At 38.9% G+C, this 21,995-nt stretch overlaps 1 protein-coding gene across 1 annotated transcript; it reads right to left on the reverse strand.

Moving 5' to 3' along the window:
- Positions 1–333: 333 nt before the first annotated feature.
- Positions 334–20,232, reverse strand: ZNF366 (zinc finger protein 366). Its single transcript, XM_032214231.1, has 4 exons — positions 18,931–20,232; positions 16,125–16,316; positions 2,756–2,930; positions 334–1,013 (listed from the first exon to the last, which is right to left on the reverse strand). Exons 1-4 carry the CDS (start codon positions 20,212–20,214, stop codon positions 505–507), a joined length of 2,160 nt encoding a protein of 719 aa, XP_032070122.1. The 5' UTR covers positions 20,215–20,232; the 3' UTR covers positions 334–504.
- Between the last annotated feature and the right edge of the window lie 1,763 nt (positions 20,233–21,995).

The raw sequence follows: 21,995 nt of genomic DNA on the forward strand, positions 1-21,995 counted from the left end.
GAATCAAATGGTGGTATCTTGAGTTAGAGACTAAACACTTCAGGTGGCTGATTCACATGTGCTTCACTTCCTGCAAACAAAATAAATATACAAACAAAAATAAGGATCGTGCAGACTGGAAAAAGTTGTGATGGGGAAAAAACTTATCACATAGGGAAACATTTTTTTAAAAGATTATCTTGTATACCATCTATTATACTTACTACCTCAGGACTCTTCCACTTTGTTCTGTTGAACATGCAGACCAGGTCCAAATACTGGGACAAGGTATTAGGAAGAGAATGACAGATTAAATTAATCTTTAAAATATTACTGTGTAAAAACAGAAGAACTGAAAGAACAAAGGAATATTTGTTTTAAATTACTTTTGCTAGGGTGTTTGGGTTTGTTTGTTTTTTATAATTTTTGCAATCATTTACCAGTCTTGGTAAATTTTATTGTTCATATTAGCCCAAAACTCTGAAAACCCTTCATTTCCCCAGAGATCTGTTCAGTGATGTCCATTTAGATCCCCAGAAAAGCAGCTTGTGACTCCATTTTACTTTCCAGCAGCTCCTTCAAACTCTTGTTCCTATGTTGAAAGTACAAATAGTCAGATAGAGACTGAGTGAATCTATTACTTTCGAAGTGATATTCCTCATTGTTATTCACAAAGTCTCTCTCTACCTGGCTTCGCTCCCTTTTGTTTTCATGTTTGTCCTCAGTGATGTCTTTGAACTTTTTCTCTTTTCCATCACAGTATGACTCTCTGAAATCCTTAACCTCATTTTCAGTTTCGCTTGGAGGATCCTGTAGTCTGTTTTTGCCTTTGTCATGCATGCGAGGAGAATACTGCTCTGCCCTGTGGCAATTGTCTTCTTCATCATGGCTTGAATTGTCTTTTGCAGTCTCCCTGTCAGAATCAAAGGAAAGTCCTTGCCTGTGATTCTTTTGGGAAAGGTCAAAAGGTTCTTCCTGTTCTAGGCTTCTTGAGGCATCTGTTTGTGATAGTCTCAGTTGTTCCCTTGTAAAACCTAGGATGTTTTTGAAGAAGACAAATGCATTAATGGATACATTTACCATTCCGTGTCAATTCTGTAATTACAGTGACTCTGATCTACAGTGTTGTGCAGAATAATTCAATGTGTGTCTCATGATTGTTTTGCAATTTATGGTAGGGAAGATAAAAAAGGGGTTCTTTGTAATTTCACTTGGCATTCTTGGCAATTTTGAATAGTTTTTAATAGCAGAAATATTGGTTTAGTTTGGCCTATTGTAGAAATTCTAGATAATACTTGATTTTATTATATTATTCATGGAACCAACATTATTAGAAAATTCACTTGGCCTTCCAAATGTTAGTTAATTACAGGTGGTCTTTGATTTACAACCATTCATTTAGGGATCATTCAAAGTTACAATAGCACTGAAAAAAGTAACTTATGACCATTTTTCACCTTTGCAACATCCCCATGATGGTCATATGATCAAAATTTGGATGCTTGCAACTGGCTCATATTTATGACTGTTGCAGTGTCATGGGTCATGTGCCCATCTTTTGTGACCTTCTGACAAGCAAAGTCAATGGGAAAGCCAGACTCACTTTACAACTGTGTTATTAACTATTCAACTGCAGTGATTCGCTTGGCAACTATGACAAAAAAAAGTTTATAAAATTAGACAAAACTCACTTAACTGCCTCATTGAGCACCAGAAATTTTGGGCTCAATCGTGGTCGTCAATCCAGGACTACCTATCCAATTCCCAATATTCATTATCAATAAGAGACCTAGTAAGCATGTTAACTATGACTGCCAGGAGTGAGGGTTCAACATTTTTAATGGAGCAGGATTATTATTTTTTCTCATTAGAACTAATGTCTTTGTAGCTCGAATAATCATGAATGTGAGGCATTTGTTGTACACACAGATTTCCAACAATGCTGAAAATCACCTGGGCACCTGAAAATTGAGAGCAAGTCACGTTTTAGGTCATTAACTGCTTTTGGTTCAGATATAATACAATCTTAGCCAAAAGGACAAGACATTATACTCATCTTTCATCAGATTCAACAGGTTACAATTGCTGGATTCAACCCACTGCACTAAGCCTTACTGAATTTCATAGGTTTTGTTCTAGCACAATGTGTGAATCAAGCAATTTCATTATAATTTGTAAACCATGACGGTGCAGTATGTGAAGTCAATCAATTTAACAAATGTGGTAAAGCTAACTATGGCTAAATATAATGAGCTAACCCAGCCAATAGAATTTGCTTCCAACTTTGGACTTTGCTACCTCATAGCCACATAGCTGAGGGGTGTCAAACTTGTGGTCCAAGGGCCAGATGCATCACATGCTGCAATAGTGGGTTTCAATGTATTTTACTACCAGTTCGCTCGTGCACTCGCTCATGCTTGCATGCTCGCACGATGCTTCTGCGCATGCACAGAAGCGTCCGTGTGGATGGGCAGAGCCCCCGACTGCTGCCACTACCGGTTCACCCGATCCAGGACGAACTGGCAGGAAGCCATCTCTGATGTGCTTGCCACGCCCACCCCCATTTTAGCAAAGGAGGTAAAGTCGCGATATATCATGTGACGACAATATGATGATGCGAGTTTGACACCCTGCCAAACAGCCTCTTTCTATTTGGAAAAATTTGGTTCAACTAAAGACATGATTCTGATTCTGCTACACAAATGAAATTCAGCAACTTCTAGATGCAAAATAATGTCATTATGTTATTGGATGCAATGCAAATAAACCTAGTTACCTTGAGAACGAAATCCTCTTTCCATGACTCCATGTTTGACTTTCATGTGTCTGGTGAGGTTCCCCTTCAAGGTGAATTTGCTGGGACAGTAGAGGCATTTGAATGGCTTGCTGTCAGAATGCAAGTGCATGTGCCCCATTAAATTATGCATTCGGTTAAATTCTTTTCCACACAGCTGTCAAAAGACCAATGAGAATCAAAGTGAGGCATCTGTTTTTCAAAGAGATTTTGTTTTGTTTTGTTTTTTCAGAGGTAGCCTGTTTACATCAAGTCAACTTCTCCACAGTTCTGCAGTTTCTCTTTCTAAATCATAAATCTGCAACATTTCTTCTATTGCCTCCTTTTAATCTCAATCAAAAAATGAACAGTTCTCTAAATTGTCAGATTAGGCTTTTCTAGTTTTGAAAATAAAATGAATTATTCAAAAAATATGTCTTGAAATTGTTGCCTGTGAAGCTTCTGGTTCTGAGAGGCTTGACAGAAATTACCCCAATGTATTTTTTTTACAATGTGTCAGTTAGGAAATATTTGACCTGGCCAAAAAAGATGAAGTCTGAGATATGAATCTAAGGGCTGACTATAGGGTGTAGATCCCCCCCCCAAAAAAATGGGGGGATCACTTAATTTCATTCTATAAGGAATGAAACTCAACCATCACAAATAGATAAGTCTTCAAGGAAAAAGGAATGTCTTTATAGCTAAATTGTATGTGCTTCTCTTTCATTCATTCAAATGTAATGTTGTACTCACTAAAATGGATAGAATAGGGGGCTTTGAATATTCTTTCAGCTGGAAACAAAATTATAGCCTAAAAATATAAATATAGCAGGCAAGTATTCATATTGGAGGCTGGCTGAGTAAATATAAGGACAAACTCAGTTTATTGCAGAGTAGTTACTGAATTGTCTTAGGCCTATTTGAGAAATCATACAACTGTATTCAGATTGCTCTCGTTCTAAAACTATCTTCTTGGAAGTTGTTCCTTCAAGGTTGAATGGACTGTCTCTTCCAACCTGCCCAGTTGCCATTCCTAGATGGTGTGATGGGAATGCAATATCTGAATATGTCAGGTCGGGGGCTAACCATTCTAGGAGATGGTGTGTGTTTACAATTGGGATTCCTATTGTTGAAGGGAAAATGCATGGAATGCTACAGGAAAACTAAACAGATGAAAAGGAAGTTCTGTATTTCCTCTTCAAGCATGTTTCTGTTTCCTATTTAATCTTTGATTTGCTCATGTTTCTTTCCAGCTAATATTTAATGGACTCTTTAGCAAACGTTTGGATTTACTGGGAAGCCAGAAAAGGAAGGGAGAAAAACTATTATCATACTAAAGCAGGCTAGCTCAATGAGGAAAGTTGACCAGTGAAATGCATTTTGGCTTTTTCTGTTGGAATATTCTTAGAGTAGTTCACACAAAGGCTATATATTTTATATGAATTGATTGCTTGCTAACTTTTGAGATATTTTAAATAGAAACCGCACTATACTCACTGGCATGTAAGAGCAATTATGTCATTTTAAAGGCTCGTTTTATTCCATCCTAAGTATATGGTAACTTTTCTACTAAACAAATTTGTAGAAGATAAATTGTTCAGCAGAAGTTTGTCAGTCTAGCAGTAGTGTTTTAATTCTTTTTAGAACAATTCAAAGCCAACTATGATATTGGTACACATTTTGCAAAATGAAACAATGTATATCTAGGTAATTGTAGGCATCCTAAATATAATAGCAGTGTTCCAGTATCTCAGGAGCTGCCACAAAGAAGAGGGAGTCAAGCTATTCTCCAAAGCACCTGAGGGCAGGACTGAAGACTAAAACATGAAGAATGGTTGCAGGAACTGAGTATGTCTAGTTTAATAGAAAGAAGGACTAGGGGAGACATGATAGCAGTGTTTCAATATCTCAGGGATTGGCACAAAGAAGAGGGAGTCAAACTATTCTCCAAGGCACCTGAGGGTAGAACAAGAAGTAATGGGTGGAAACTAATCAAGGAGAAAAGCAACCTAGAACTAAGGAGAAATTTCCTGACAGTTAGAACAATTAATGAGTAGAATGACTTGCCTCCAGAAGCTGTGAATGCTCCAACACTGGAAGTTTTTAAGAAGAGAATGGATAACCATTTGTCTGAAATGGTGTAGAGTTTCTGCCTAAGCAGGGGGTTGGACTAGAAGACCTCCAAGGTCCCTTCCAACTCTGTTATTCTATTCTATTCTTTATAGACAACCCATTCTAATCGGTCCTATTGCTATGAAATGTTGTTTAAAATGGAGGAAAGGAAAAAAAGATGCTGTGCCAAGCAACATCACTCATGGTATAACTTGATATATCTTTGTGAACATTTGGCACCATCTTCTGCTGCTTTCCTGATTTACCATTCTCTTAAAGGTCATTTGAGGCCCTTCTTAATTGCTAAACCATGAAGTCTTCACTTTGCTTTACAACTGAAACTAACCCAAGCACATTTTGGACAAATTAATAGCTTATGATGGAACCCCATGGTTATTATAAAAGTTGTCCCAGATTGTTCAGTACATTTTGAGGGACATTGCTGAATATAATTCAGCATTCTATTTTAGAAAATATTACTCTAGCAATTATAGAATAAAGACTCATTCTAGCATCAGCCTGAACGTCTGGAATTATAATCCTTTTGCAAATTAGCAAACAAAGAATCTCAAATGTTTGACAACAGTTAAGATGAGTCAACAGCAAAAGACATGTGTTTGTGGGTGGGGAGGGGTTGTTACACGTGCACAAATATGTGTATTGACATGGACGGGGGACAGTTGTTTTAGTACATTCAAGCATTAGCTACATGGGTGCACTTGGAAAGAAAGTTTGTGTAATTATTTGTAAGCTAAACACTGCAATCTCTGGCTGGATTAGTATGAGATCCAGCAGATAGCACTGCTCCTTGGAGAAGGAAAAAAATCCCAGTAATGAGGAAATATTCGCGACAGAGTCTTTCTTCTGCCCTCAGGCCACATCTGGTCTTTGTGATCAGCTCTGTAGGAAAGCAGGCTGTTTTGTTTTGCTCTGAGAAACAAGTCCAAGAAAGCCCAAGCCTGCAGAGAGGTAGAAAGGCCACTGCTGTGCTCTCTTACCCTTGTTTTCTTTCTTCTTTTTAAAAAGACAGTTTAAGAAGAAGGGTGTTCCTTTCCTGAAAGCAAGAGAGAGAGAGAGGGAGAGGGAGAAAGACTGCAAAGTGTCCAAAAGGGCCGTGAGAAAACAGGAAGCTCCGAAAAGTACAAGAGAAAGCAAGATGAAATCTATTTGCAGGCCATTCCCTGGGGACATGCAAGCCATTGTTAAGCAAGCCACTCATACAGCGATATCCTTCCTTCTGTTCAGGAGGAGCATGGTGCCAAAAAGCGGCTATCTGGTCACTGCCTGAACTTGCTGAAGGCCAGCCAAACAGCGCCAATTCTCCAGGGGTTCTTGAAAGCAGGCCGATCCCCTTCTCCAAGTGGCCAGTTTCTGCCTGTTGAAACTCTTCAGGAACAAAACTCTCAAGGTTTAAAATCAGTCCATGGGATTTCCTTCTCTCTATTGACTATCTTAGTTTTGTCTCCATCTGACCCAGAGGTCCCCAAACTTGGCAACTTTAAGATTTGTGGACTTCAATTCCCAGAATTCTCCAGCCAGCATAGCTGGGAGTTGAAGTCCATGTAGCTGGCTGGAGAATTCTTGGAGTTGATGTCCACAAGTCTTTAAGTTGCCAAGTTTGGGACCACTGATCTGACCATTCAGTGCAACAAAGATCAGATGGTTGATTCTATGCTTTTTTCCCCCTCCCTCAAAAAGGTAAAAGTCCAGTTATGTTTGACTCTAGGGGGTGGTGTTCATCTCCATTTTTTAGCCCAGGGAGCCAGGTTTGTCCAAAGACCCTTCCATGGTCATGTGACTAGCATGAGTATATGTCAAAACACACGGAGCACTGTTACCTTCTTAACGAAGTGGTACCTATTTATCTACTTGCATATGCATATGCCTTCAAACTGCTAGGTGGGCAGGAAGTGGTGCATAATGGGAACTTGCCCCGTCACACGGTGCTCAGGTCTCAAATCTGGACTGTTAACTTTCTAGCCAACAAAACTAGTATCTTAAGTACTGAGCCATCACGCTCCTCTTCCCTCCTGCACAGATATCTTTATCCAATGCATGAATCACAAGGATATAAGTACCTTACATGAGAAGTAATACAAGGAATATTGTTTTTAAAGTGATAAAATTATACTTTTAAAAACATTAGTCCCAATCCAGGGTTGAGGATGTTCTAGACAAGAGTTGATATTGATATAGTATGCATCTTCTCATACCAGTAGACCATGGTGAGTTTGCTAACAATGTTAATGTTAATGTTAATGTTAATGTTGATTTTATTTATATGCCGCCCTTTTCCCCCGAAGGGGACTCAGGGCGGCTCACAGCTCAACAGGAAAGGGGATACAAACAGAATTTAAAACGACATAAAAACAATGCAAAATTAAAACACAACAGTCATACCAATTCGAGACGGGGGCAGCAGTTCTTTAGCCCCAGGCCTGTCGGAACAGCCAGGTTTTAAGGGCTTTGCGGAAGGCCTGGAGAGTGGTGAGGGTTCGAATCTCCATGGGGAGTTCGTTCCAGAGGGATAACTTTGATGCCAACAGCAGTGTTGGCTATCTAGATCCTTCTCCAATTAAAAGTCATTACAAATATTTCTGTCATAGGATTGCTTTAAACTGCTGTGGAACAGCTGCAGTGGTTATGCCCAGCTGCCCGGAATTGCTTGAAGTGCACAGCCAGGTAGATTCCAGGTAGGCATTAGGAATGGACTGCGCAAGGTTTTTGGAGCCTCAGAAATTGCCCCCCACTGGATATCCATTTTATCTCTGCATAAGCCCCCATCCTTCTTAATCATTTGACAAAGTTAATTGGTGCAATATAGATATATTCAAAAGGCTGATTATTTTCTGGTTTTTCTATACTTAACTTTTCTATAGTTAAGTCATTACTTGTGGTTTCATGTGTAGTAGAGAACAGAAATGTCCTCAAAAAAGTAGGTAACAAAACATGAAATTAGACAAGAAAACAGAAAATTGCAAGGAATAAACTCACGACTGACCTCGTTTAGTGTAAGAAGGAAGGATAAATGCTATCAAGCTTTGAAAATTCTGCTATTATAGCATTTATCAATATAGTAAACTACAGTTGCAGTATATCTTGTGCTTTCTGTTTCCCAACTGTCTGCTTCAAAGGCAAACATCAGAGTTTCATATGACTTTCTAAAGTTCCTCCATGGTACAAGTGATTATCATAGAATCAAAGCCTTAGAAAAGGGCATTTAGGACTTTAGATAGGACTTTGGTTCTCATTTCAATATGGGAATCTGGTTTAAAACATCTCTAAAGACAGTTGTTTAGCCTTTCCGTGAACAACTCCAGGAAAGGAAAACCCACCATTCTCTTCTTTTCATTATTAGTATTTTTTTCTGTCACATTCAGATTAAATTTGCCCCCCTGTAATTAAAACCATTATCCCATTTCAGGATAATAGCAAACACACCATGGATTACCTCTGACACCATATGGCAGGGATGGCTAACCTTTCTGTCATTGCATGCCAACCCCCCGTGTGCACCCCGACACCCCCTATGCATGCATGCCTGACTGCCCCATCTATGCCCCGCCCCCCACGCATATGCACACGACCCACCCACGCCCCTACATGCATGCACTCTGCCCCCCCGGTCCATTTTTGGCTTCCAGGTTGGCACAGGAGGCTTTCAAGGCTCAAAATGGGGCACGGGGGGGAGTGTGCCCCTCGTGTCCCATTTTGGGCCTGGAAGACTTCCTGCACCAACCTGGAAGCCAAAATGGGGCACAGAGGTGCTGCACAAGGTCCCAAAATGCAATGTGAGCACCTCCCATGCAGGCAGCTCTCCGCATGTATGGCAGAGACCCGAAAACCAACTGGCCAGCGGGAGGTGCACGCACATGCGCAGTGCAGCTGGGCTGGGGCAATGGCTGCCATGCCGGCAAAGAGGGCTCTGCATGCCATAGGTTCTCCATCATGGCTGCATGGTGTTTGGGGGGGGGGAATGGTGTTTTATCATTCTATCCCAATGGCTCCCTGCATAATTTTGCTTCTGTCCTTAACCCTCTTCATGGCCTTTCTTTGCACCTCCTCTAGTATGCCTGAACATTTCTTAGCTTTGATGCCCACCCCTGGATATAATACTCAAAGAACCTGATCACTGCAGAATACAGTAGGACTATTATTTTCCCAATTTATGGTACAATGTTTAATATCCTGGAAGGTGGAATTGATTAGGTACAAGAAGATCAATCCTGTGTGTTTAATTAATTTAATTTGCATATGAATTTTAGGTTTTGCCTTGGTCCTGCTTATTTTTTGAGGTGAGCAAGCACTTCTCCCCAACCTTGTAGCCATTCTCTTATGAAGGTGGTAACATATGATAAGTGGAATTCATTCTATTGCTTGAATCCCTATGAAAAACTGAAAAAGTGATTCGTTTTGACAGGACTACAAGCAATGGATGTTTTTAGAGCATCAATTAGGATGAGGGGCAAATGATGCATTCATGATGATAATCCCATCAATGACACAAATATATAATTGCAGTATTTGCACTATTAAATCTTCATCTATCTTCCATCATTTTTTTGTGTGTCAGCCCACTCTGCTGCTCAAAACAGCCCATTGTTTTGAATTAAATATACCTGTCAAAGATACCATGCTAAAAAACTCCACTAAAGTTTGCTTTGTTCTGCTTTGCTCTTCTTTGCTTCAATTCTGGGGCCTCCCAAAGCAAGTCCAGTTGAAAAAGTCTCACCCAAAAAGCAATTCCAGGACCTCCAGGAGAAAATCAGAGGCCTCCTGTCAACAGACCAGACTGAGGAGAAGCCAAAAATGAAGCAATGAGATGATTGTTGCACCTCAGGATGGCATTGAAATAGTGTTGGCTTTGGAGCCAAAGGAGCAGAGTCTGGCCTGTTCACAAAAGCCTAATGAGAATTCCATTCCTGCAATGTATTTCCCCTTTTCCTGAAGGAGAGAAATGATCAAAGTGTGTCACCAATGCCCTAGTAACAGTTCATATTTATTTCTTCTTACAGCCACGTGCTCATCCTGGGCACATGGCTACGAGGGCAAAAAAAAAGGGGGAGTAAAGCAATCCTAACCTGAACTCACAGTTGAGGTAAAAGGTTTTTTTTTTTACCTCATTCAATAAACAGGAGATTAAGTGGCACTGGAGGTCTTTGGAAACATGACTACTTTAGAAAAAAATACTTTTTTTTACTTTAAAATTTACGTTAAAAGTTACTTTAGAAAAATGACTACTTCAGCTTCAACCACAATAATACATGAGCAAACAATAGATACAAACTCAAGGTAAACCGCTCCAAATTCGATTGCAGAAAATATGACTTCAGCAACCGAGTGGTTAATGCCTGGAATGCACTACCTGACTCTGTTGTTACATCCCCAAACCCTTACAGCTTCAATCTTTTACTGTCTACTGTTGACCTCATCCAGTGGTGGGTTTCAAAAATTTTTAGAATCTCTTCCGTAAGTATGGCCTGCTTTTTGGGAATGGCGTGCCAGACATGTGACAGGGTGGGAGTGGCTTGGCAGTCATGTGACTGGGTGGGCATGGCCAACTTGTAAACTGTGGTAAAACTCACTTAGCAACGCTCTTGTTTAGCAACCAAAATGTTGGCTCAGGAACTCTGGCATTGAAGTGTGCAAGTCTTAAAACTGTCAAGTTACAAGACCATTATACCCCTAACCCTTTAGAAAAAAAAACCCAGGGGTGTTCAAACTTGACAGCTTTAAGACTTGTGGACTTCAACTCCCAGAATTCCTCCTCTCGCTCTTCATCTTGATGATGTGCGGACGGGCGGGGAGAGGGAGCTAGAACTGGTTCTAAACGGCGCTGTAGAAGAGGTTCTATAGAAGAGGTTAGAACTGGCAGGAACCCACCCCTGACCTCACCCCACTCCTAAGAGATCTGTAAGGGACGTCCATAAACGCACCAGCGTGCCTACCATCCCTGTCCTACGGTCTCCATTTATTCGTACACATTTACTGTGTTCATATTTATGTTTATACTTATACCTGTTATCTTTTACATGTTTGACAAACTAAAATAAATAAACAAAATAAAAAAACAGCTGCCATCCAAGAGGGTGCTGATGATGAAAGATGAAGACAGGGAAAGTTCTGCAGCTTGCCAGAAGATTCAGCTATTTCCTTGAAAACCTAATGGCATTTGCAATAGAGTCATTTTGACACGGTTGTGCGAGTTATGCTGGAATTCAATTAATATTATCCTACTTAAAATGTGACATTGTGTCCTCTAGTGTTGCTAATATATTTTCTGTCTTTAGGTATAGGCATAATTGATATTTTGTATTGATAAAAAAGGCAACATGCACAGACTGATTCATGTGTTTAGCCAGTATATCAAATTGTTAAATATCCTTGACCTCCCTTTGGAATGAAATGTGCAATACAAATGTCAGATACATTTATCATCAGCAGACTAGCAATTACACTAAGTGCTATGAAATGCAATCTCAAGATGAAGAATAAAACCAAATTCAAAGACAAAGTCTACATTCAAGTTTTAATGCTTTCTCATTTCAGTCTGTCTTCTCCTATTTGATATTTAATTAATATATTATTAATGTAGCTCCCAGAATACCTAGCAAATAGGGCCTTAAACACTTAGAATTCTGGGAACAGCAAACCCAACACTGCAGAAGAGTGGAGAAAGATTTAGTGCAGCAACAGGAGAGTCAAAGAATGACACAATGAAACTATGGCTCTATTTCGTGAGTCCACTTCATCTCCAGAAAAGTGGGAAAAAATTGAATTATCACCTACATAACAGATTAACATTATCTATTGATCATGCTAAGTAGTATATAATCTTTCTCTTTGCCTATGTATTCCAGAAGTGAATATTTTTTGGAAAATCAAATTAATAGTATAACCGTGTGTTCTGACCCCTCCGGCCTGTGAATAAACCAGAACACAGGCTTGGCTGTTTGCCACTGTTCAATTACTGAGATAACGAATCCTTTGGCTGAGAGCCCAGGCAACTCACGTTCAATAGAGTAGCTCTGCAGCAAACCCAGATAGTTCAAACGAAGCAACGCAGATAGTTCAAATGAACATACACAGCTAGAATACACAGATAGATTTTCTTAACTACTAACTCGAACGGTTGTTTCCTGCAAATGTCCCCTCCCAACGCCTCACCTATAATCGCTCTTGGGAGGGGCCAATCAACAACCACCTGTGCTTAATCATCTTTTGTGAGTCTGCCTACGGAGTTGCTGCTTCCGTTTCTCAGCCCTTCTCAATCTAGCATCAGGGACAAACTCCCTTTGATCCTCCCCACTGCTCCATGCCTCAGGTGCCTCCTGGTGGCCAACCAGCCTCTCTAGTCCCTCTCTGAGTCTAAACCCTGCCCAGGGTCCTCCACATCTTCCAGGGCAGACTCAAATGGTTCCTCGCTATCCGAGTCCATCAGCAGCTCAACCAGATTCTGCTGGGCCACAACAACTGTGTATAGGCACATGTCTTTGTAGGTTTCATTTCTTTTTTTTTTTTTTAACAGAACTTTTTTATTTTTCTTTAAAAAAAAACACAAATATGTCATCATTTGTCAATCATTAAGACATTGAAGTACAATTTTTTTTGTTGTGTGTACCCCTCCCTCCACCCCCCCCACCCCCCCTCCTCCTTCCCCCCCCCGACTTCCCAGAACCCGTACACGGTATGGATTTTTAACTAACACAGTCTAAAATCTATTGAGAAAAAAGAAATAAAGAAATTAATGACATTCTAGATTGACCTTAGCTTCTTCTTACTGAACTGACTTTTAACAGTTTAAATCATTTCTGATCTTAAGCATAGGCTAACTGGAATTTCTTAGTCCCATATTTATTTTGTATATAGTCAATCCATTTTTTCCAGTCTCGTTTATATCTCTCATTTGAATGATCTTTGAGATATGCCGATATTTTAGCCATTTCAGCTAAGTTTGTTACTTTCAATGTCCATTCTTGAATTGTAGGCAAGTCTTCCTTCTTCCAATATTGCGCCACCAACAGTCTTGCTGCAGTTATCAGGTGCAGAATCAAATTGGTCTCTACCACTGTAAAGTCAGTACATATACCTAGTAAAAATAACTGAGGACTAAACTTTATCCTTCTTTTAAAAACATTTTGCATGACCCACCATATTTTTATCCAAAATGCTTTAACCTTTTGGCAGGTCCACCATATATGATAATATGTAGCATCGAGAGAACCACACCTCCAACATTTAGGCTGTACATTCGGATACATAGAAGCCAACTTTTTAGGATCTAAATGCCATCTATAGAACATCTTGTAAAAATTTTCTCTCAGATTTTGAGCTTGTGTAAATTTCACATTTCTTACCCAGATTCTTTCCCATGTATCCAACATTATTGGTTCCTCAATATTTTGAGCCCATTTTATCATACAATCTTTAACTAATTCTGTTTCCGAATCCATCTGTATTAATACATTATATATCCTCTTTATATGCATTAAGCTTTGATCTCTTATTTGTTTAAACAGATTATCCTCAACTTGAATAAAACCAATTTTTTGATCTATTTTCCACCTAGCCTGTAATTGCCCATACTGGAACCATGTTTGAACTACCTTCTCCTCTTTTAATACCTCTAAAGATTTTAATTGTAATACCCCCCTTTCCGAGGTAAGAAGCTGTCTGTAGGTAATTCTGTCCTGTTTTTGTGCTGTATTCATATTTTCAATTGCGTGTCTAGGAATTGCCCACATGGGTATCTTGTCATTTAATTTATATTGGTATTTCTTCCAGACCCGCAATAAAGCATTTCTTAAAATATGACTTTTAAAGTTCTTATCCAATTTTTTGTTGAATAACAGGTAAGCATGCCAACCAAATACCAGATCGTGTCCCTCAATGTTCAATATTCTATCATTGGTTAAGTGAATCCAATCACTAATTACAGATAATACCACTGCATCATAATATATTTTTAAATTAGGTAGTTTCAATCCTCCTCTCTCACGTACATCTTGCATTATTTTCATCTTTACCCTCGGCTTCTTTCCTGCCCACACAAATTTGTTGATACCCTTCTGCCATTCTAAAAAGTTCGCATCTTTTTTAAGTATAGGTAACATTTGGAAGAGAAATAAAAATTTTGGTAAAATGTTCATTTTCACTGCCGCTATCCTACCCAGCAAAGATAACTGTAATTTCTCCCATTTTTTCATCTCTGTCTGTATGCTATGCCAAAGTGGTTCATAATTATGCTTATATAATTTCCCATTTGAAGTTAAAATGTTAACTCCAAGATATTTGACTTTTTTAACTACCTCACATCCTAGCATCACTCCTAATTCTTCCTTTTGTTTAATATTCATATTTATAGCTAATATTTTGGTTTTTCCTAAGTTTATTTTAAAGCCCGACACTTGACCATATTGATTAATCATATTCATTAAAACCATACTAGATTCCTGCGGTTGTTCCAATATTATGACCAAATCATCCGCAAAAGCGCGGACTCTATATTCTTGCTGCCTAATCTTGATCCCTTTTAAACCATCCAAGCCCCGTTTCTTGTATTGTAGATTTGAATGTCATGCCACAGTCCAGAATAGGAGTGGGGCTTTACCTGGCAAATTATGTATGGCAGCTGTTTGCAACTCCCTCAAATGCCCCAAAGAAACCACTGCTTGTTTTGTTTACCCTTAGCTGTGGATTGGCACTGAATGACAAACACAACAAGTGGATTATCCTGGTCTAGTATAAGTACTTCTTTTGTTATTAGTAAAATAGTAGTTCAGCTTCTGCTCCCAACCTTTTGATATGAGAAATTGCTCAGGTTTGTTTCTTTTAAATACTTCTTTTAAATACTTAGAGATCACTCACACCAGATGATAAGGAAGAAAGTTCATAAATATGTTAGCTTAAGATTCATTAATGTCTCTTTTCTAATAATGAAGAATGAACTCCCATGTTGGATGGGGAATTCTGGAAGTTGAAGTCTTATAGTTGCTAAGGTTGAGAAGCAATGCACTGACTTTCTCCTGCTTCCGTTGCTTTATAGATCTCTATCCTGTCACACAATGTTAATAGCAAATTAACAATGATCTGCTGTAATATCCTAGGTCTATTTCCACAGTGCTGGGGGGGGGAAGCTTTTTTTTAATGTCATCTACAGGTGACACTTATCCTGTTTTAGTAAATCCATTTTGGGAAAAGATTTCAAATGCAGTGTATCGCTAAATGTCTATGGAGATTCTCAGTCATCCAGGTCATGGTTGATCCAAAGGTGCTTTTTCAAGAGGCAACTGGACTTTCTGATCTTTCTCTGAAGATGTTTCACTTCTCATCCAACCTTCTTGAACCATCTTCAAAGAAAAACTGGAAAGTCCAGTTGCCTCTTGAAAAAACACCATTGGGATTTCAAATGTAGCTTTGCTGCTTGATCCATAATCAGGAGTTTCTTGGACAAAGCATTTTTCAGGCCTTGCTAGAATAATAGCACCATTATATACCAAACAAATATTTTTTTAAAGAGTGAGTGAGGGGCTGTTGTTGATTATTGGAGTGCTGGGAAGGGAGGATGCTCAGGCATGGACAGCAAGTGAACAATGACTGGCTAGTCTTTTTAGTGTTCTGGTATTGGCTAGCTTTCTCTGAACAATGGTTGGTTGAAAGTACAGTAGTTCCTGTAAACTACAAATTCACACCAAAGTGGAGGACTTATTGGTTAGATTTAAATCAGAGGTCTCCAACCTTGGCAACTTTAAGCCTGGCAAACTTCAACTCCCAGAATTCCCCAGCCAGGCTTAAAGTTGCCAAGGTTGGAGACCCCTGATTTAAAGCATGGTGAGAGTTATTGGAAACAAATGCTGTGTGGTACAGCTCAACAAACTGTCTTCATTCTAATTTTCTTAAACATGAATTTATCTCCTTCCTTTTAAGAGTCAAACTTACCAGCAAGCATAGGAAAGCAGATGTGGGGCATCATGAAAGTGAATCATACTGGTTTGTATGATGATGTATGAAAAGGGCTATTTTGAGGTCTTATTAAATCATCTATGTGCTCTGAATTCAATAATATTGATATTTACATATCTGTATTAGTGCAAATGTCAGCTAGCCACATACATAATAATATTTATGACAAGTTGTTTTTGCTGTTTATCATGCAACTTATAATGAATGTCTCAGGTCTTCTCCACCAGTGACTTAAAAAAAAACATTTTGGTACCTTTTTGTTCATTTGATTATGTACCTAGGTAAAAAAAATACTCACCTTACACTTGAAAGGTTTGACGTCTGAATGGACAATCATATGGGCTTTGAGAGTTTGTTTCTGCACAAAACTTTTAAAGCAGAGGTGACATTGGTAGGCTCTGATATTGGTGTGAATTAAGACATGTCTTTTCATATTGGCAAGTAGCGTAAACTCCCGGCCACAGATTCCACACTTGTGCTCTTTCACACCCTTGAAAAACATAAGAATGAAGTAAGTGATGATTCCTAACCCCGAAAATTTTTCTATTTTAAATTTGATCTTGGTTTTTACTAGGGTTGCTTTTTATTTCAGTTCTGTGATCATGATTGCCCTTTAGTCTGCAATAATAATGTCTGGTGGGGAAAAAAACTAAGAAATATGTTGACTCCAACCAATGATATGCTAATTCAAACTTTTTAATAATTCACCCGTTACATATATCAAGATGTTACTTCTTTTTCATGACTTCTTATTAACATGTTTCTAGTTCTGGTGGTAGCATTTGGTGTCTGTGTACCAAGCATTATTTTGGAAATGTATCCAAAGTGCTTCCCAGCCTTAATTTGAAATCAGAACCTGATTTCCCTTGTATCAGAACAAATCGGAACTACAGAACTTATATTCCCTTGTATTCGTATTCATTTCATGTATTCATAATCATGTTTACACTTATATCTGATATCTAATCCATTCTTGATGAAATAAATAAATAAAATAAACTATGGATGGCAGATCAGATAAGACTGCTATCTATTATGCTGGCTGGTTTTTTAGTTTCTGAAAAATAAACTTATTAAATAAATAAGTAGCGTATTCTCAGAAAAATAATTTCGAGCTCCAACTTGAGCCAGAGTTGCACAAGAATAAATAAAAATGAACTCCAGAAAACTGTGAGGTAAGAGAATTATTTATTTCTAAAAGCAAAGAGGTTTGCCTAACGGTGACACTTGATGGGTGTGGGTGTGGCTAGGTACATGTCATCTATGATGTTTATTTTTGGAAACATGCAGTTCCTCTGGGAGACCATTTTAATTAACTCTGTATTTACAGACTTTCTCCTTTGATATGTGGACTAGGTCTGGATAGTTATTTGGCAGTTTAAGAAAATCTGAGGAAATGTTTTTTCCCCATTTGCTATTTTTACTTGATTAACTTAGTTTCAGCTTGACTGTCAATTATTCAGTGGAGTAACATAGATTCTACTAATGTTTAAGGGGAAATGGAAACAGTGTTAGGAATAAAATATAAAACGTCCCACAGTATTGACAAATGTCACAAATCTTTGTGCTAAAATAGCCCAAGTTCTGCTCGTTTTGGTTTGTTGTTGTTATTGTTGTTGTTGCAAAAGTACAATATAAAGAAATAAACTTTTTACCTTGGCTCAAAAACTCATAACTATAGTTAGAAAATAATACTGACTAATGAGAATTATAGTATTATTGTCCCTAAGCTTTCCATCAATTCTACTTTAAAATTATTCTATAAACCAAAAAAAGAAGCAATTTAATTATCACTCACAATTACCTGTTTCTATAATGAATATTTATTTTAATTCAATTATTACAGAACATATTTGGAATGTTATCGTATCCTACTGCCTGATTCTCTCAATAATTATTGTTTTAATTCACAGGATCACCAATAGGAAATACTATCCAAATGGATAGTATTCACTTCCGGTGGTCATGGCTATAAGTTTTAAGTTTTTTCTCTCTCCCCCCCTCTCTCTCCCTCTCTCTCCCTCCCTAGAAAAAACTAGGTCTTGATGGATTTTCTGAACACTAATGGGAATGGAGCTAACCTAGCTTCAGGAGGGAGAATGTTATATAAAGTGGGTATCAAGGCAGAGGAGGTCCACTCTCTGGCACCTATCAAAGTAGGTCCTTTATTATTTTATGTTATTTTTGTATTGATTTATATCCCATCTTTATTATTTTTAAAAATAACTCAAGGGAGCAAACATATGCAATACATTCTCTTTCTATATTTTTTTCTGCACAAAACCCCACACAGCTGGTTTTCGTGGCCAAGGCACAACTTGTCTTGAACTCATTCTTTTGCAGATGGAACTTGCAAAGCATGTCCTATCTGCTGGATCTAATGGGACATGCTCAGATCTTTTGGCTTCTGTGAAGCTTTCTACCAGATATGTGGGCAAAGTTGGAGCCTCAAGTGTCTTCCACATGTGGTACCTATGCCAAACCTGAATTGGCTGTGCTTGTCATCAAGATCATCTCCTCTGTTGGGCAGCTGAGAATATTCACTTTGGCTCAACCACAGTGGAAAAGGAATCTATCTTTGCAAACCTTGGGGTTTGGGTTCAGTTGTTTTCCCTTTAAGGGAACTCTTATTTTATCTACCGTAGCGTTCCTTCACTCTCTTCCTTTCCCATAGCGGGCTTGCTGCTGTGATGCTGTGCTGTGTTTTGTTTTGGGTTTTAATTGAGTTTAGATGGCTTCTCTTTTATGATACAATTAAAAGCACAGTCAGGTGTTTCAAAAAAAAATGTCAAATAAGCAGACTGGCATATAAGGACAGAGGGTGAAATTGTCCAGATGTCAATTTGTAGACATCTATTGGACAGCAGCCACAAGTATGCTGTTCTTGAAATTTCAAGATTGGTTGCAGTGAGGATCATTGCTACTGAGACTGAAAGTGTTTCTGAGGTTAGGGAGAAGTAAACATGGTGGTAATCTGGAAGTGACTTCTCTGTTACTTTCAGTTTAGAAGTGCTTAAAAATATTTGCATTTTAGCAGGTCCTTAAAAAAGTGTTGTCCCCTCCCCTCCAGCACAACTATTGGAGAATCCCTGGCATTAGCTTACCTTGTGAGTTAAGGCATGCTGCTTCAGGTGATGTGGCTGCACAAATTCCATGCCACATTCAGTGCAAATATAAGGGCGAATATCCTTGTGCTTCATCATATGATTCTGCAGCTGACTTGGATACTGGAATATCTTGTCACACTCGGTACAAGTGTATTGAACAGGACCTCGGTGGGTGGTTAGGTGCCTCTTCAGCTGAGATAAAGTCGGGAAGTCAAGGCCGCACTCAATGCAGATATTTTCTCTGCCACTCTCATGCTTGGATTCATGAGCTTTCAACTCACTGGGGTAGGCAAAACCCCTTCCACAAATCCTGCAGCTGTAAGGTTTGACGTCACTGTGCTGCATCATGTGTCTCTTCAGGTGGCTAGTTTGGGTGAAGGCCTTGTGACACACTTGGCACTTATGGGGTCGAGTGCCTTGATGAGTCAGCATATGGGTATGCAGATGACTCAGCTGCTTGAAAAGCTTGCCACACCGAGAGCAAGCATGGGGCTTGATGCCACTGTGCCCCAAGATGTGGGTGACCAAGTTGTATTTGGATGTGTAAGACTTGTCACACATGGGGCACTGCCAGCGTTTCTGCTCCCCTCCTACGTCAATGTAATAGCTGTCATCGATCTGAATGTTGACGTCTACTCTTTCCACCTTTTGCTTCTTTTCAGCTTGCTCATTTAACTCAACCCTTTTAAAGGGAGGCTCTGGGGGCCTTTTCAATGGGAAAGGATTTCTAAAATGCAAATCTGGGGGAATCATAAAAGGAAACATTAGAGTAGGATGAATTTTGGGATAGTATGAATAGGGAGCCTGCAGAAAAGTGGTGGGGCCAGGCCATAGAACCTGGGGCTTCATTGGTTCTTCTTTGATAGGCTGTGTCCCAAAATGTTCCAGAGTCCTATAAAAGTGATAGCCAAGGTTGCAGAGGTCGATCATGTGACCATTGTACTTTGGCTGTGTGGATTCGTGCTGAAATATTGAAGGGGGGCTGGGAGAACCTCCATCAACATTTTCTTCCGGTTTCTCCAATTGAGATGTGGGATCTCCTGGAGGGGCAGTGGAAGACACTTTTGTTGGCATACTTTTACGTTTACGAGATCCCCCTTCCAGAGAGCTTTTGAAGTTTTCTAAGTCTGTGGGAGGACTGTATCCAAATTGGGCAAGCTGTGTCCTGAATTCCTCACTGAGGGGCGAAGCTATATTGGTGTTTACGATAGGATCCAAGCAATGAGCAAAGGAAAAGGTTTGTACATTGTCCATCTTGCAATGTGTGTCCTCTTTCTTCATTGCATTGAAGTTCTCCTGGATGATCTAGCTTCCTTCAAATAATAAATAACATTTTTTTTAAAAACAATCCTGTTCTTGCTTGCTGTTATTTGATGTGACGTGTAACTGAGTGGAATCACAGTTTAACACAAAATATGGTGTTCTATCCTGTTTTGTTTGCTTTCTCTTTTTAGCCCCAGGTTTCCTTTTTTAGGCCAGAAACCTGGGTTCTGTCATTTGTCAGTCTTTGTGGTTTTTAATGAAAAATCTGGTCAACCTTATGTAGTTGTTTATTATAGCTATATGCCATGTAACCCCACACGATTCTTCCATGCATTAAAAAATGAGGACAAGCCGATAAGAGCTATTCCTATTGCTGATAAGGACTGATTGATAAGGGTTACTTCTACTGCCCCACTATGGCTGCATTTAGATGTGCTTTTCAATGTCAAAAGAGTTCACACATACTCAGCTTCCTGTTCATTAAGATCATAGAATTGGAAATAACTATTTTAGGCCACCATCCTGCTCCTCAATTCATGCTGTATATTCCTTTTGGGCCGAGAACCATACTTAGGCTCTGACTACTATCCTAGGGACACAGGAAAAAGGGTGTGGCAGTCCTAAACAAAATACCCAAATGCTATTTGATTGAATTAAATGTCAGTTGCAATTAAGTTAATTAAATATAGTTCATATGGCTATTAGCAAGCACTTCGTAGCTTGCCTTACCCCATCAGTTAAAACTCAGTATTCAGTGGCAAAATGTGTCACAGCTCTGGGGAGGTGTGGGGGGAGATCACACTCAAAATATCCTAGTGTGGCCAGTTGCAATTTGCCTTAATTACTAAGCTGTTTAACTGGTTTGCTAGCTGGTGGATTAGTTAGTAATGCTAGTTTCAGAGAAAGTAAGTCATGTCCTGAAACCTGTTAAGTTTCATGCATAGCTAGATGTTTCTTTTGTATGCAGAACATGTCAAGGTCTATAATCTCCAGGTAAAACTTGGGAAAAACCTCTCTTGGAATCCCCTTAAGATCTGCCATCACATTATGTGGGTCACTTTTAGTCTTTGAGTAGTAGAAGAGTAGAAGGTCACAGTCCCCAAATATAAGAATAACAAAAATTTAAAAAATGGACCGAGCAGGGCAGAAACAATACTATCAAATAAATGGCATTCATACCATGTGTTTATTCCCCATGTATGTCATTATTTCTACTTTTTTTCTATCACTGTAACATTTATAATTTAGTAATTTTGAGAAGGATCACATGTACCAAAAGTTTAATGCAGTGAAAGGTAAAGGTAAGAGCCGAGGTGGCACAGTGGTTAGGGTGCAGTATTGCAGGCCACTTCAGCTGACTGTTATCTGCAGTTCAGCGGTTCAAATCTCACCGGCTCAAGGTTGACTCAGCCTTCCATCCTTCCGAGGTGGGTGAAATGAGGACCCAGACTGTGAGGGCAATTTGCTGACTCAATTTGCTAAAAATCTGTAAACCACCTAGAGAGGACTGAAAGCCCTATGAAGCGGTATATAAGTCAAATAAATAAATAAATAAATAAATAAATAAATAAATAAATAAATAAATAAATAAGTAAGTAAGTAAGTAAGTAAGTAAGTAAGTAAGTAAGTAAATAAATAAATAAATAAATGTTGTACGTGCCTAAGTATTGATTTTGCAGATTCTTACCAGCTGCAGAAACTAGCAAGCAGACAATGAAAGATGGGTGCTGTGTGCTTCAATTGGTGCCCTGAATTTAGGACCTTTGGGTATTCCTTTCAGTGCTATATTCTGCCCAACA

The sequence above is a fragment of the Thamnophis elegans genome, chromosome 3, assembly GCF_009769535.1.
Source record: "Thamnophis elegans isolate rThaEle1 chromosome 3, rThaEle1.pri, whole genome shotgun sequence".
NCBI classification, from domain to species: Eukaryota; Metazoa; Chordata; class Lepidosauria; order Squamata; family Colubridae; genus Thamnophis; species Thamnophis elegans.